Consider the following 13,051-nt stretch of genomic DNA (forward strand, 5'->3'; position numbering starts at 1 on the left):
TTTTCCCCCTAAATGTCAAGATGTGATGTGTAGACACATATCAAAAGCATAAATAAGCAATGCACTCATAATAAGTAAGCCACCTATGGAAACCAGGCAGTAGAAACATACAAGTAGACTGTAAGTCAGCTGGCATACTCAAAAACTTCAAACCAGGCCTTTTCTCTGTTACAGTCCACTTTTAATGAGCTGCACACCCACTTTATTAATTAAAAGATTGTTCAAAACTCCAAAATGCATGACATTTACTTTAAGAGGAACGCAGCAGAGAAACTGCTTTGTTATGTCAATTTGAACTATTCTCCAGTCATAGTTAATTTGACATAACCTACCATGTGCTGATACCTGCAGAAAATGAAAGTTTTGAAAGCACTGGCCATGATCGTAATCCAGGGTTTGGCAGAAGTGCCAAAGGATTTGGTGTTCATGTCTGAGAGGAAAGACAGCATTGTACATGCATGAGTCATGTGTGGTAATCAATGGTGATGGGAATCCTAGGTCTGCAATCCTCACTTAATATTATATTAACTGATCCTGAAGCCAAGAGACGCTGTCTCAGTCAAATATTCAGATTTTAGTGAACATGCTGACAGACGGCTGGGGTGAAAGCCTCGCTAGCCTCATATTAACATTGCTGGAGGAGATAGAAGACATGTGCTGTTTCAAAGTAAAGGAACCCACTTGGAATTAAGTCTGTTTTAGGATGACTCATTATTCCTGCATGACCTGTTTGGGTGTTTCTGGACTGAAGTCACTGCACAGTGGGCTGTGCAGTGCTAGTCAACAAGTAATAAAAACAAGTTAATTCAGTTATATTGAAGCACTTATATAGCCATATAAAAACACTTATATGTGGACACATACACTTTAATCTCCTAATCTCTAAGGACTTTTGTTCAGTAGTGAACCTCTAGGTTTAACATTATAAAACAGTGTGGACGCAGCACCTCAGGCCCACCAGCACATTAAGAGCAGGATGCAAGCTATAATTAAAGAAACAATACCCATGTATGTGGTAGAAAACACCTGGTCAACAGCTTGTGAACACAAATATCTTCATCAGAAACTGGCAGAAACATTATGTATGCTCTGTAACCAAAACAGAGCTTCAGAATGTGGAAGAAATTTGATTTAAGTAATGTAATTCTATTTTCTATCATTATTATTATTATATAGAGAATGGTCCAAAAATGACACAATATATTGAGAGTGCGCTGGCCTTATTGATGCCAGAGGTCAGGAGAGAAGACCCTCTACGCTGGGTGCCACTCCTTCCAAAAAGTGACTGATGTATACAGTATATAGTACTTTGAATACTTCTAAACATTTTCTTACAGTGTGTATGTGCATGAACAACTTCTTTTTTGTCCTCAGCGTGCGCAGTGTCCGCCATGCTGTGCGAAGTTGCCGTCAGTGTGGTCAGCAGCAGTGTGAACAGTGACGGCGTGGATGGAGTGAAGGTCAGAGGTGACATGGACTTTGATGTGGTGCTCTGCCAGTCTGAGTTGACTGAGCGCGCCCTGCAGCTTTGCCATCTCCTTCCTCCAGGCTTCATGCCAGTGAGTTTCAAAACTCACACAAACACACACACACGTGTACCTGTTGGGTCTCATTCAGTGGATGTTTATTGAAGCTGAACAGGCATTTCTTTCTTTTGAGATGTTTTTGGTTGTGTGTGTGTGTTGCTTTATTTTTGTGGTTATATATATATATATATTTACAAACTCCATCAGAATAACTTTAGGGGCACAGAATCTGAACCAGAAATACAATTTCTTTCTTTGTTTTGCACACCTTTCCCTTTGGAAGCTGCTCTTTCTTGTCTCTTCTGCTTGCAGCTATGCCTCTAACACTATTTCTCATGTGGCTCCTGATCTGATATCCCCTCTGGCCATCTATTATTCTCTGCTACATCTCTACTACATACCTCATGCAGTCTGTCTGACTTCCTACGTATATGATAGATGGACTGATGATTGTTTTGCTGTTAACCTTTCTTCACCATTGAGCTAACCTCTACTTTCTCTCTCCAGCCCTGTCAATCATCGCAGAGTTTTGCTCTCGATGCCATTGACAGTCTTGTACGCTGTGGAATCCTGATCATGGAAGAAGTAAGTTTTAAAAAAAAAAAAGAAGAGTGTTCTGAAACATTATTAATTTTAACTTTTTATATAACTTATTAACTTTTTTTCATTATTTAGGAATGTAAGTGATCTGATCTGCATTTTATGAACTTTCATTAGTATTATGTACACAGTACACAGTATTAATGCACCAGGAAAAGAGATTGTTCATAGTTGTGAATTCTTTAAATATTAGATATTATTAGGTTAATTGTAACAGGCATTGTGTCTTGTTGTCTGAAAGGGAAATCTTAGTACATTTGACATCAAATGTAAAAAGGAGACGAGACTAATGCACCTCAGACTAAAAGGTTTAATTTTGATGCCTTTCTTCAGTCACGCAGCTCTCCATCTCTGGAACTCTCTCCCCCACAAACCCTCTGTAACATTGACTCTCTTCCCACCTTCAAATCCCACCTCACCTTTTGTCTCTGGAAGGTGTCCTCGGCTGTCTTGAAAGGCACCCATAAATAAATTGCATTATTATTATCATTATTATTATTATTATTAAAGCAGGGATAAAGCTGCCTCTTTAATTCCCACTCTGCACCTGAAACTCAGAAACAGACAGAAACACAGTAAGAAGTATAACTTGATGACTGTCAGTGACTGAAACAGAAACCTGGTCCAGCAAGTGTAGGAGTGATGTTGAACTGAGGTCATCTCATGTTTTCTGCAGCAACAGTACAAGTGTTGCGCTCACATACTATGCTGTCTGTTCTATCAACCTACATAGATTCCCAGAGATGTTCCTATCTGTGATTTCTGGAAGAAGGAGGGTGCTTTGGCCTGGACCTCCTCTGACGACCCTTACCAAAGTGACTCTGACTGTGAAGAGCAGGACCTGCATTCCTACAAGGTACAAAAAAATGCTGCTGAACCCCTCTGGCTTCCTCACATCCCATAGAGAATCACCTGAGATTGGATGAAGAGGAAAATACAGAAATACAAGAAACACCACATGAAAATGAATTGTCTACAGAAAATCTCCATTTCACAAATCACTTGTCTATCTTGAATGCTAATTAGCAGTATATGACAGCTTTGAAGTAAATCTAACTCTCATAATTGTTACATATGATTTGTCAAAGCAACATGAGGCGCACACAGTGCAGATGTAGCAGTCACAAAAACTGCAGAATGACTTTGATGTGACAGCTTCAAGGGTCAAACTGTAGCTATGTGTCAATAAGACTAATACTGAATTTTAATTTAATTTAATTTAATTTAATTTAATTTAATTTAATTTAATTTAATTTAATTTAATTTAATTTAATTTAATTTAATTTAATTTAATTTAATTTAATTTAATACTGAGTTTTGTGGTTGGATCTAACCTTTAATAGAGCAGCTCAGATCAGTCCACTATTGGTGCTTTTCCACTACACAGATCCAGATACTCCTCATGGTTTCTTTAAACACTGTGTCTTGTAAAATGCAATGAGTGGACTGTCTGAAAAATAGCCTCTGACTTTCACTTTCCACCAAATAGGGATGAGATTGTTACACTCCCATCCTCCTTGCATTCTGCTGTTATTTAACTTCAGCTTAGTCTGTTGAAAAACAGCCTCACCTGTGTTTGTCCAGTGTTACTCTTCTCATCTTTAATCTTTAAACTTTCTCCATTCAGTGCACTCACTCTTTTTCTGCCAATGCCTTTGCTCTGCTGCATCCAGTATTCCCTCACCTCCTACTCAACTGCCTGTTACCAGCTTGACTGCATAAATTCACAATATCACTTAAGGTGGTCTTGGCAGTAATTCGCCTGTGGCTGCTTCTCCTGTGTTGTTTGAAAGATTTATGCTCAAACACCCCTAAGCTTTTATAACTTTATTTTTTTTTAACTCTGACAAGTACAAATACACTTTGTTTTCTCTTACTGCTGCAGCTAATGATTTCAAGAAATGTCTCGACCAATTAGTTTGGTCCACAAAATAAGTGTTTTGTAAACCTCAGAATGACAACATCCTCAAATGTCATAGTTCACCGTCATAGACCAGCAAAGAAACTAGGACATATTCACATTAATAACCTGAACTCTTTAACAAAAAACTCTCAAATCGATTATCCAATCATCAAAATAATTGGTGATTAATTTAGTCGTCCATATTCATCTATTTGTTGTTGCAGTCCTTTTTTTGTACTTTACCAGGATGGTTTTTGATTCACTGAATGTATAGAAACCACACTATCTACTACAAACTCTTTAGTATGCTCTGCTGATGTGGGAACTCATCCCTTGTGAGACTTAACAATATACAAGACACTTATACAGCACCAGCAGCATATTGTGCATATTATATGATTATAATAGCCCAGTACACACTATTGAACCCACTTATAAAGTGGTTTCACGAAGCCCCAGTTTTATGGACCCCATCATTACTAAATGCAACCAACAGCACAATCTTTATATTAAACACATAAATGCAGAACAGAAATATGTGTCATATACCAAATAACATTCACAGTAAGCATGATATGGGCACCCTCTACTTAACTGTATGTTTGTGTTCTATACCCCTGTTCAATTTAAACAGAAACATGCCCCAATTCACACTGAAAAGGAATCCCTAATGTGATTGTTGAAGAATTCAACTGATGGTGCAGATCCACCTGAGCCAGGTCTTATCATCCAATCTCAGCTTTTGAATAGGTTTTGCTTTAACTTTTAACTGCTTTCAAATGTTTATCACCCAGTGCTGGCTGGATAGTTAACCACGCTCATATTTGCAAGAGCCTTTGAGTCATACTGTTCAACTGAGTGGTTATGGTTTAAAACATTTTGACTTTACAGAGATCCAGCAGGGATCAAACTATCACAGGTTTGAATTAATCTGTGGTTCAGCCTTGGTGTTATGCTCCTCATCTGTGTTATTTTGCCATGCACATACAATACAGTTAAAATAACATTAGCAGATGCCTTTTACAATGTAAAGTATCCACTACATGTCATTTAGTACATATGAGGACGTTGGTTCCTGTGAGGAACCACACTGCTTATATTTTTTTTTTTATTAACCTACTTAAAGCTGTAGTTTGTAACTGTTAAATATAAAATATATAATATAACTGTTACATTAAGCCAGTACTTCAATATCAAGCCAGTAATCCTCAAACAGTGGGGGGGGCGCAGTGAGAGGCAGGGCGGGACAACTCATACAGTGGTTTATTCTGATAAATAAATAAATATTATCAGGTTCTCAGTAGTGTATTTCAATACCACTGCATTAAGCCAACCAGCGCCACATGATTCTCTTTGTGTTTGTCAGTATAGCAGTTTTTTCTTTTATTTGTATGGATGTGACGACCTTCCCGCACAAGTGAGACAGCTTCATAATATCAAAGTTGATTCTACAGTAGGACTTCATAATCATATTTTGATCACAATCACGATTTTGGCTTTTGTGGACGTGCTCTTCCGATATTGAAAATGCATGCTCCTCCCACAGCCATGAAGTGTGTTTGTATGTGCCAGTCACAGCTGCTGCTGTTTCTTTAACTACTTTAAAAGACAGACATACAACACATAATTAACCAAAGTATCACAGAAACAACATCAAAAGACGCTCTTCTCTCTCCCGTCCTCTCTCACACACATGTATTGTGAGAGTGGGTAGGGGCTGGTTCATTTTTATTGATGTTGCTATTCTGCCTCTGTTTGGTCTCTGTGAACAGAAACAGTGCAACATCATTTGTATGCTGTGTCCTTCATCTGAAAATGGGCTCTCTCAAGCAAAACTATCACACATGACCTGAGTGTTTACACGGGCAGTGCAGGGGGTGAGTGAGGGCAAGAAGTGTTTATACCATCAAACTGCTTTTTTTTAGCAGCAGAATTTACATCTGAACCTTTTCGTGGGCACTTCTTTGTGTTCTCAGTCATGCTCCAATCTGGTTGCAGCCATCACCAGCCAATTTTGCTGGTGCCTCCGTCTGTCTTGACATAAAACAAATCACTTCCTCTGTGCAACTTGGGAATGTTTCCAGGCGACATGAGATCTTATACTCTGCTATACTGAGAAACACAGAGAGAGCCGTGTGAAGATGATGGCTTAATCGGCATTGTGTGAATTTGCAGATATGTGTTAATATCTTAGAGTTAAGCTCTAGTCTAGAGCCTAAGTGTAAATATTTTGTTTTGTATTATGTATTTATATGAACATATTTAATATGTATCCTTTGCCATCACAAGGCAAATAAGACAATATTTCCAATTTTTATGTGCTGTACATGGTGTGTCACTAAGCCCCAATTTCACGCAGTGGCATTGTCAGTGGCACTGTGGTTATGAAATTGTATTCCCAGGTTTTAAGGCACATCAAAATGAACATTCTTGTGTTTTAATCCACAAAATGAAATCCAAAAAACACTTTACTAGGGGATTTTGAACTCCCACATGAGAGTCTGCTGCCCGATCAAGTGTTGAAGTCTCAGACACCACAAAACCAGAGAGATATACCTCTATATCTTGCAGCTGTACATCTACAGAACATCTACAGCTTTTCTCTGTACAGTGACTTATCATGTGCTGGCTGTAGTGGAAAATCCTCTTTATATTATTTTTCTTTTTTTTCTTCTACCTTTCCCAGATAAGCCAGCCTAGCCAATGTCCCGAGATGCTCTTCTTCCTCTGCAGTTTGCTGGCCGGACATCTGAGGGCGCTGTGCTGGACCACGACTGCACTGGACTTCATTGACACACCTCTGCCGGGTATATTTTCAGTGTCTTTATGGAACTGTGTTTGAATTAGCACCGGGGCTCGCATCCAGTCTAAAAACAATTAAACAATAAAATCATTTGCTGTGATAAATCAGGATTATTTTAATAGTAATGCTTGCAATAATTGATGGACACAGCCATGAACCCACATCCATATCACAAGTGCTGTTGCTGAGCACATACAGTACCTCAGTGTTGTGCTGCCCATCAGTTTCTGTAAATGCAGATGATTGCAGTTTCCACTCTTCAACAGCAAAGTGTGCTGTGACAGCCAAGTAACTGTCATTACTCACAGAAGTCCAGTGGTCTCCTATAAGAGCGGCAGCATCCAGTGCTTGTTCAAGTATCTTCATCCTCTTTCTTCACCATATAGTGTGGTCACTTTAAGATGTCTCTCCCAATGCTCTTTGAATAATTCCTGTCAGTTCATTGTCATCAAAGATCATATGTCAGCAAGCATAAAAGCAGCTGTGTTTATTCTCTTCAAATCATGTTAAATATTTAAATGTAATCACAGCAATTAACATGTTGAGTTTGACAGCACTAGTTAAAAGCACTGTATGTAATGTCTGCTACTAGGGGGTCTCTCAGTAACAGAACATCAGGAAACAGTGTGGGGTTCTCCTGTGCTTTTGCACTTTACAGAAACAGCTTCCAACAACAATGAGTAGTCATGTTTCATTAGTGAAATACACACAATAAAAATAAATAAAAATAAAAAAAAGACAACACACTGGTTAACCTGTTAGTACTGAATGTTTACTTCCTTTTCAAGAATGTTGGAAACATTTTGTCTAACGTAAGTACACCACTCAACCAAATATATAACATTAGTCTCGTCTTTAGTTAGTTAGTGCCGACACATTACATATTATACTTTAACACACTAAAATGATTGTTCTGTTCAATATTAATGCTAGTGGTGTTCTCCATGTGTATAATAGCATGTCACTTAACTGTGAATACTGTCTGGAATAATTGCCTCACTTTTCATGTCTTTCGTGCCTCAGAGTCAAAGTTTGTGGCTCAGATACACTCCTGTCTGTGTGACACAGCAAATAAGAAGAAACAGCACTATGGTGAGCTCAACCTGACATCTCCCTCCCATAGGCACAACTTCTCAAATCCACACATACACACTCAGATCCTTAAAAGCTTCTGAACTTTCTTGTGCCACTGACTCAAAGTCAGCGTAGACCGCAGAAAACGCCCAGCTGCCTCCCTCAGTCGCATCACAAGCTCCTGTTCTCTTCTTCTTAAAAACATACAAGACAATCAGGAACTACCAAAATGACACCCTTCAGTAATACACAGTGAAAAATCCCATCAATCCCACTGGTTTCGACTTTGTTCTGTCATCCTGACCTGATTTTTCTGTATTAGATATCTGTCTGTTCTTTAGATTCATGTGTGCCTTTGTGTCGTGTCTCACAGAGAGCTGCTCAGAGGAGGCTGCATACACTGCAGTTAGAACACTAATAGACCTGGGGGTGAGTGACAGCCTCTCTATTTGTGTGTGTTTGTCAAAATCTCTCTTTCTGCCAAGAATTAAGGCTTGACTCTTAAAGCACAGTTAAACTTCCCAAAAAGTTGAGTTCTAACATCCATCTGTTCTCAAGTGAACCTGAACACAAAACAACCCAAAATTGCTAGATGTTAATCTGTGGCGGCAAGTTTCAACTTTCTAAGTGTCAGTAGGAATGCAACATGATTGTGATATATTATTAAAACAGGACTCTGTGAACTCTGTCTAGTCAGGCTTGAGGCAGAAATGTTATTCTACTCTATAAACAGGATTCATTGGGTCAAAGATACAAGTCATTTCAGAGCAGAAATTGAGTAAGAGAATGTCAGGACCTGGCTCTTAGCCCATAACAAATATGGAAAAGGACACAGCGGATGGCATTAAATCAAACATCATGATTATAATAAAGTAAACAGAGTCTGTCAGTAAAGTCAGAGATACAGGAAAGTTGAAATGATATTTCAGGTCTTTTCAAGTGTAGTTGTATGTTGTGGTTCTGTTACGAGTCAACACTAACTGAACCAGGAACCAGGGGAAATAACCAGCTTGAGACACAGATGCTCACTCTCACTGCCAGAGAAGATTTTAGCCACTTAACACAAGGCTCACCCAATAAGATGGCGTACGACATGATGATGATGCTTGATCTTGCTTTTACAAATGGAAACTGAAGTTTGTAAACTGCTCACTCTTCTGCACATAAAAAGTCCAAAGAGAAAACCAGCATTGTTACCTCATGGGGATGAAGATCTGTTGATCTCCTGCTGCCGCAGTTGCTATGATTGAGTCCTTTTGGTCAATCCAAAGGAAGGATTTCAAAAACAAAAGTAAAAAAAAAACCACATTTGAACTTAATCATGGAGGCAGCAGTGGATCAACAACTCCAACGTGCTGTGATATAAAATCACTGATTTTCGCGATGGAATTTGATCCATCCATCCATCCTTGTTCCACCGCTTTTTCCTCCACATGAGGGTCGCGGGGTATGCTGTGCCAATCTCAGCTGACACAGGGCAATAGGCAGGGTATGGAATTTGACGTGAGGAGTAAATAGTTTATAAAGTGACATGTTTCCAGTTGGAAAAAGCTGTCAATGGCAAAATAAAGCAGTAAACATACCATGTGTACATAAGATGAGCCTTTTGTTAAACGTATACAATCTTTTCACTGAGAGCGAGCACCCGTGTCTCAAGCTTGTCAGTTGCAGTCAGTGCTAACTATGTTTAGAAAAATGAGGATTCTTAAAAGATCAAATTGTCCTTAAAAATGTAATAAACAACAATGTTAATAAAAATACAACAAAGTCTTTATATCCAGCTCGATAGGGCAGAATTCCTAAAAAACATCGGTTGTACAAAGACTAGCATGTGCATTTCAGTGTTTCTAGAATGAAACAGACACGCCTCCACACAGAGCTGTTCTGAGTCAACAGTTGTAATCAACATGTGGAAAAGCCGTCCTGTTCCTATTCTGTCCAAACACAGAGGAACACAATGACAGTCATTACACCTTTTGGCATTTAAATAAACAAAGATGCAGCTTCTGCTGTGTAAGTAAAACAAAGTTCGTATGGTCATTAACAAGCAAAATGAGATAAGGAGAAACAATTTCCTCTTGCCGTCTTGGTTAGACTTGAAATGAAAAGAATGAAAGAAATGAAACACAGATAAATTCCAAGAGCTCCTAAGAAAGGTCTGATAAGAGTTGCTCGAACATAACCACACTTAATCTTAACACTTGGAACTATGTCTTTAATGTCCATATCTACGTGTCTAATTCAGTAATTGTCTATTATTACTATTATTATTGTATTTATTATACAATTGTCTATTGTATCTACGTTATTACTTTTCAGAGTGCCACTGAATTTGGATAGAAGACTTTAGTTTAGAAACAGAAAATAAATGATCTCTAATAAAAAAAACTTTTATCAAGTTAAACAGCTGTGCAGAATAACAAAACAGCTTATCAATAAAAACACCTTCCTGGGACAAGTGTATGTGTTTGTACTTACATTTATATACTTTTTCCTTTGCAGCTTAATTATACTTCTGAGGCGAATATTGTGCTTTTTTATTTCAAATCTTTACTGACAATCTGTTTTCAAGTAGGATTTGTTGTGGTAGATCTACCAAGCATAATATAAAGTAATTATCTGTTGCTCCACTTCAGTGACTACTAAAACGATCAGTACCTTTATTTCCGTTGACCAAAGTGAGTTTTCTACACATATTAAAATCTCTACCCAAGTAGAGACTTTAATTGTAGTATATTATTATTACAATGAGGTTTTGCTATTTTTTTTTTTTTTTACCAAAGGACAGAGTCAGAATATTTAGCGGGGGTTAAACATATTTTTCTTCTCTTCCTGTGCATTGTGATGAAAATACTCCACTGTGGCACAATAACTGAGGATTATGGTGATGGATTATCATGCAGCAATGCTCACATTTGTGTGTTATTTTTCATACAGTGAGGAAAGGGAAGAAACAAATGGTCTGTCCTGCGGATAGCAATATGAGCATCTCGTTATCGTATTGCCGTCGTAGGCGACAGTAAGGAATAATGATCAGGAGAAGGAACAACCTCACTGATTGACACAAACTTGAAAAAACCCAAGAAGAAATGGAGAGAAACTGACCTACTGTAGTCATAAAAATGGAAAAGCTCCTTCATAAATCTTGAATTTTTCTATATCTACAATATATATACAGTAAGTTTCAGCATAAATTGCCTCCTGTAACATTTCACCATTCAGCCTTTCAACTTTGAAGACAGCACCGATCAGTCTGTACCGTGGAATTCACTGCCTTTAAAAATAGAATAACATTGACCTGTATAATCTCGCTTTCTTATTAAAATTGTCAGTCACAAATGGCTGTTATCTGGCATTTTCATGGATAATTACAATTCCTGATGTCAAGACAAATTTCTAATGTTTATGCAACTGTAGGACAAAACAAAGGACGTCTCAGTCGACTCTCATTATTCCAGACGTTGCCAAGTGAATGAGGTTGTGCAGTCTTATTTATGTAACTTCTTCACTTGTGTTTTTCTTTGAAAATTGTTGAAGTGTTCTTGTTTTGAAAGGTCTTCTATTAATTCAGCGTTGTTTATTTGGCCTTGTGAAAAAAAGCACACCTCTAAAGATAAGAGAAGCTGCATGCTCACCATGTCAAAGGTTAGAGAATAAAAAAAAGGGCTGTGGTTCTGATGGCGCTGGTGTTTATCTCCTCTTCAGGTCATTACAGAGGAACGTCAGGAGGGAGGCGTCTTCCTGCGCGTCTGTCCTTTGTTCCAGTTGCCGGAAAACAGGCAGAAGCTGCAGCACTTCATCAAACAGTACCTCTACAATTAAAATGTTGACTCACGGCCTCAACGCATTTGTCTTTCAGAGTGTGACCTCTTTTTTTTTATGTTGGTGTCAGAAAAGCTTGTGTTTAGTGTTAAAAAACAAAGACTCACGCTGAGCTGGGATGCTCTTCCCTTCAGGTTAATTGTATTTTGATTTTGAGACTTTGATTTGAAGTTTATCTTTAGTAATAGCATTAGCATAAAGCCACAGGAGACGAAGATTATGAGGTCTCTGTAATCAGTTGTGAGGTTTTGCTGTAGGAGAATGACGCTCAGTGGCGGCGTGTGTTTTGATCCGTGTTTGTTATAACGGAGGTTAAAGTTGTTACGTTTGTTATTTGTCTTAGTTGTGCTTTTTGTTTTTACAAATTGACGCCTTTAAATGTGTTCATATTTCTTTATAAATCCAACACAAAAAAAGTGAAGTGTGTTTCAGTTGTTATTACAGTTGCATTCTTATAGATCTCATTTCTTGTAAACGAATCATCCTTCTGCATTTGTCCCCTCTTGCATGTGCTGACTCATTCCTCTGGAGTCTCTCTATTCAACAGACCTTGGGACGCCAGCACACAGAGACGAATCGATGTCGGGACACAGGGCCTCCGGTAGCTCGTAACGATTTCACAGTCAAATGGTTGTACAGTAAAGAATCAGAGGGGGTGTTTCCTCTAACTCAAACAGTCACTGCAAAAGATCAACTCCTCCTGACTGTGAAACTGTACTGCCACCCAGTGTTGAAATGAGGGTGTTGATGGTAGTTACACTTGGCCCTCACTGTTACGGGGTCCATAGTGTATTTTATTACAAAGACTTTGAGTTTGTGAGTTCCCACTGAAGAGGTGATAAAGTGAGTATATAAAGAAGTTAGATCGTTTTGAGATGCAGCTTCTACAGCAGCTGAGGATTCATGCCACTGCCACACGTTTTTAAAGCCTTAGAATAAGCCTTTTATATGTAACTTTACAGAAGCCACCATCTTACACCGCCGTGCTTCTACACAACCTAAACGTACAAACCAGAAGCTTACTGCACAAACAAATAAGAGCGACATACTTCACTGTGTTTGAAAAAGTCAGGTGAACAGAGTCGTTGTCCTCAGTATGTTACAATCTGCAGTCTCACCATTAGATGTCACTCATTTCTGAACTTTAATCTGTCAATTAGAAAAAAAATTGTTGTTTTGATTGATGTTTTGTGTATAAATTTGTGTCTCATATCCACCAATGTTTCCCAACCGACATCCTTAAACGTTCTGTTCTGAAAACAAAGATATTCAGAAGAAACTAGAACGTTATTATTTAGAAGCTGAAATTGCAGTATTTCCTCA

At 38.3% G+C, this 13,051-nt stretch overlaps 1 protein-coding gene across 1 annotated transcript in view; it reads left to right on the forward strand.

Moving 5' to 3' along the window:
- gpat2 (glycerol-3-phosphate acyltransferase 2, mitochondrial) overlaps nucleotides 1-12,789 on the forward strand; it is a 103,873-nt gene extending 91,084 nt beyond the window's left edge. The window contains exons 18-24 of the mRNA XM_058635278.1: nucleotides 1,375-1,559; nucleotides 2,034-2,111; nucleotides 2,860-2,982; nucleotides 6,716-6,836; nucleotides 7,856-7,924; nucleotides 8,280-8,335; nucleotides 11,612-12,789. Of these exons, the coding sequence (XP_058491261.1) occupies nucleotides 1,375-1,559; nucleotides 2,034-2,111; nucleotides 2,860-2,982; nucleotides 6,716-6,836; nucleotides 7,856-7,924; nucleotides 8,280-8,335; nucleotides 11,612-11,728 (749 nt within the window). The 3' untranslated portion in view covers nucleotides 11,729-12,789. The remainder of the gene's footprint in view (nucleotides 1-1,374; nucleotides 1,560-2,033; nucleotides 2,112-2,859; nucleotides 2,983-6,715; nucleotides 6,837-7,855; nucleotides 7,925-8,279; nucleotides 8,336-11,611) is intronic.
- Nucleotides 12,790-13,051: the final 262 nt, after the last annotated feature.

The sequence above is a fragment of the Solea solea genome, chromosome 8 (assembly GCF_958295425.1).
Source record: "Solea solea chromosome 8, fSolSol10.1, whole genome shotgun sequence".
NCBI classification, from domain to species: Eukaryota; Metazoa; Chordata; class Actinopteri; order Pleuronectiformes; family Soleidae; genus Solea; species Solea solea.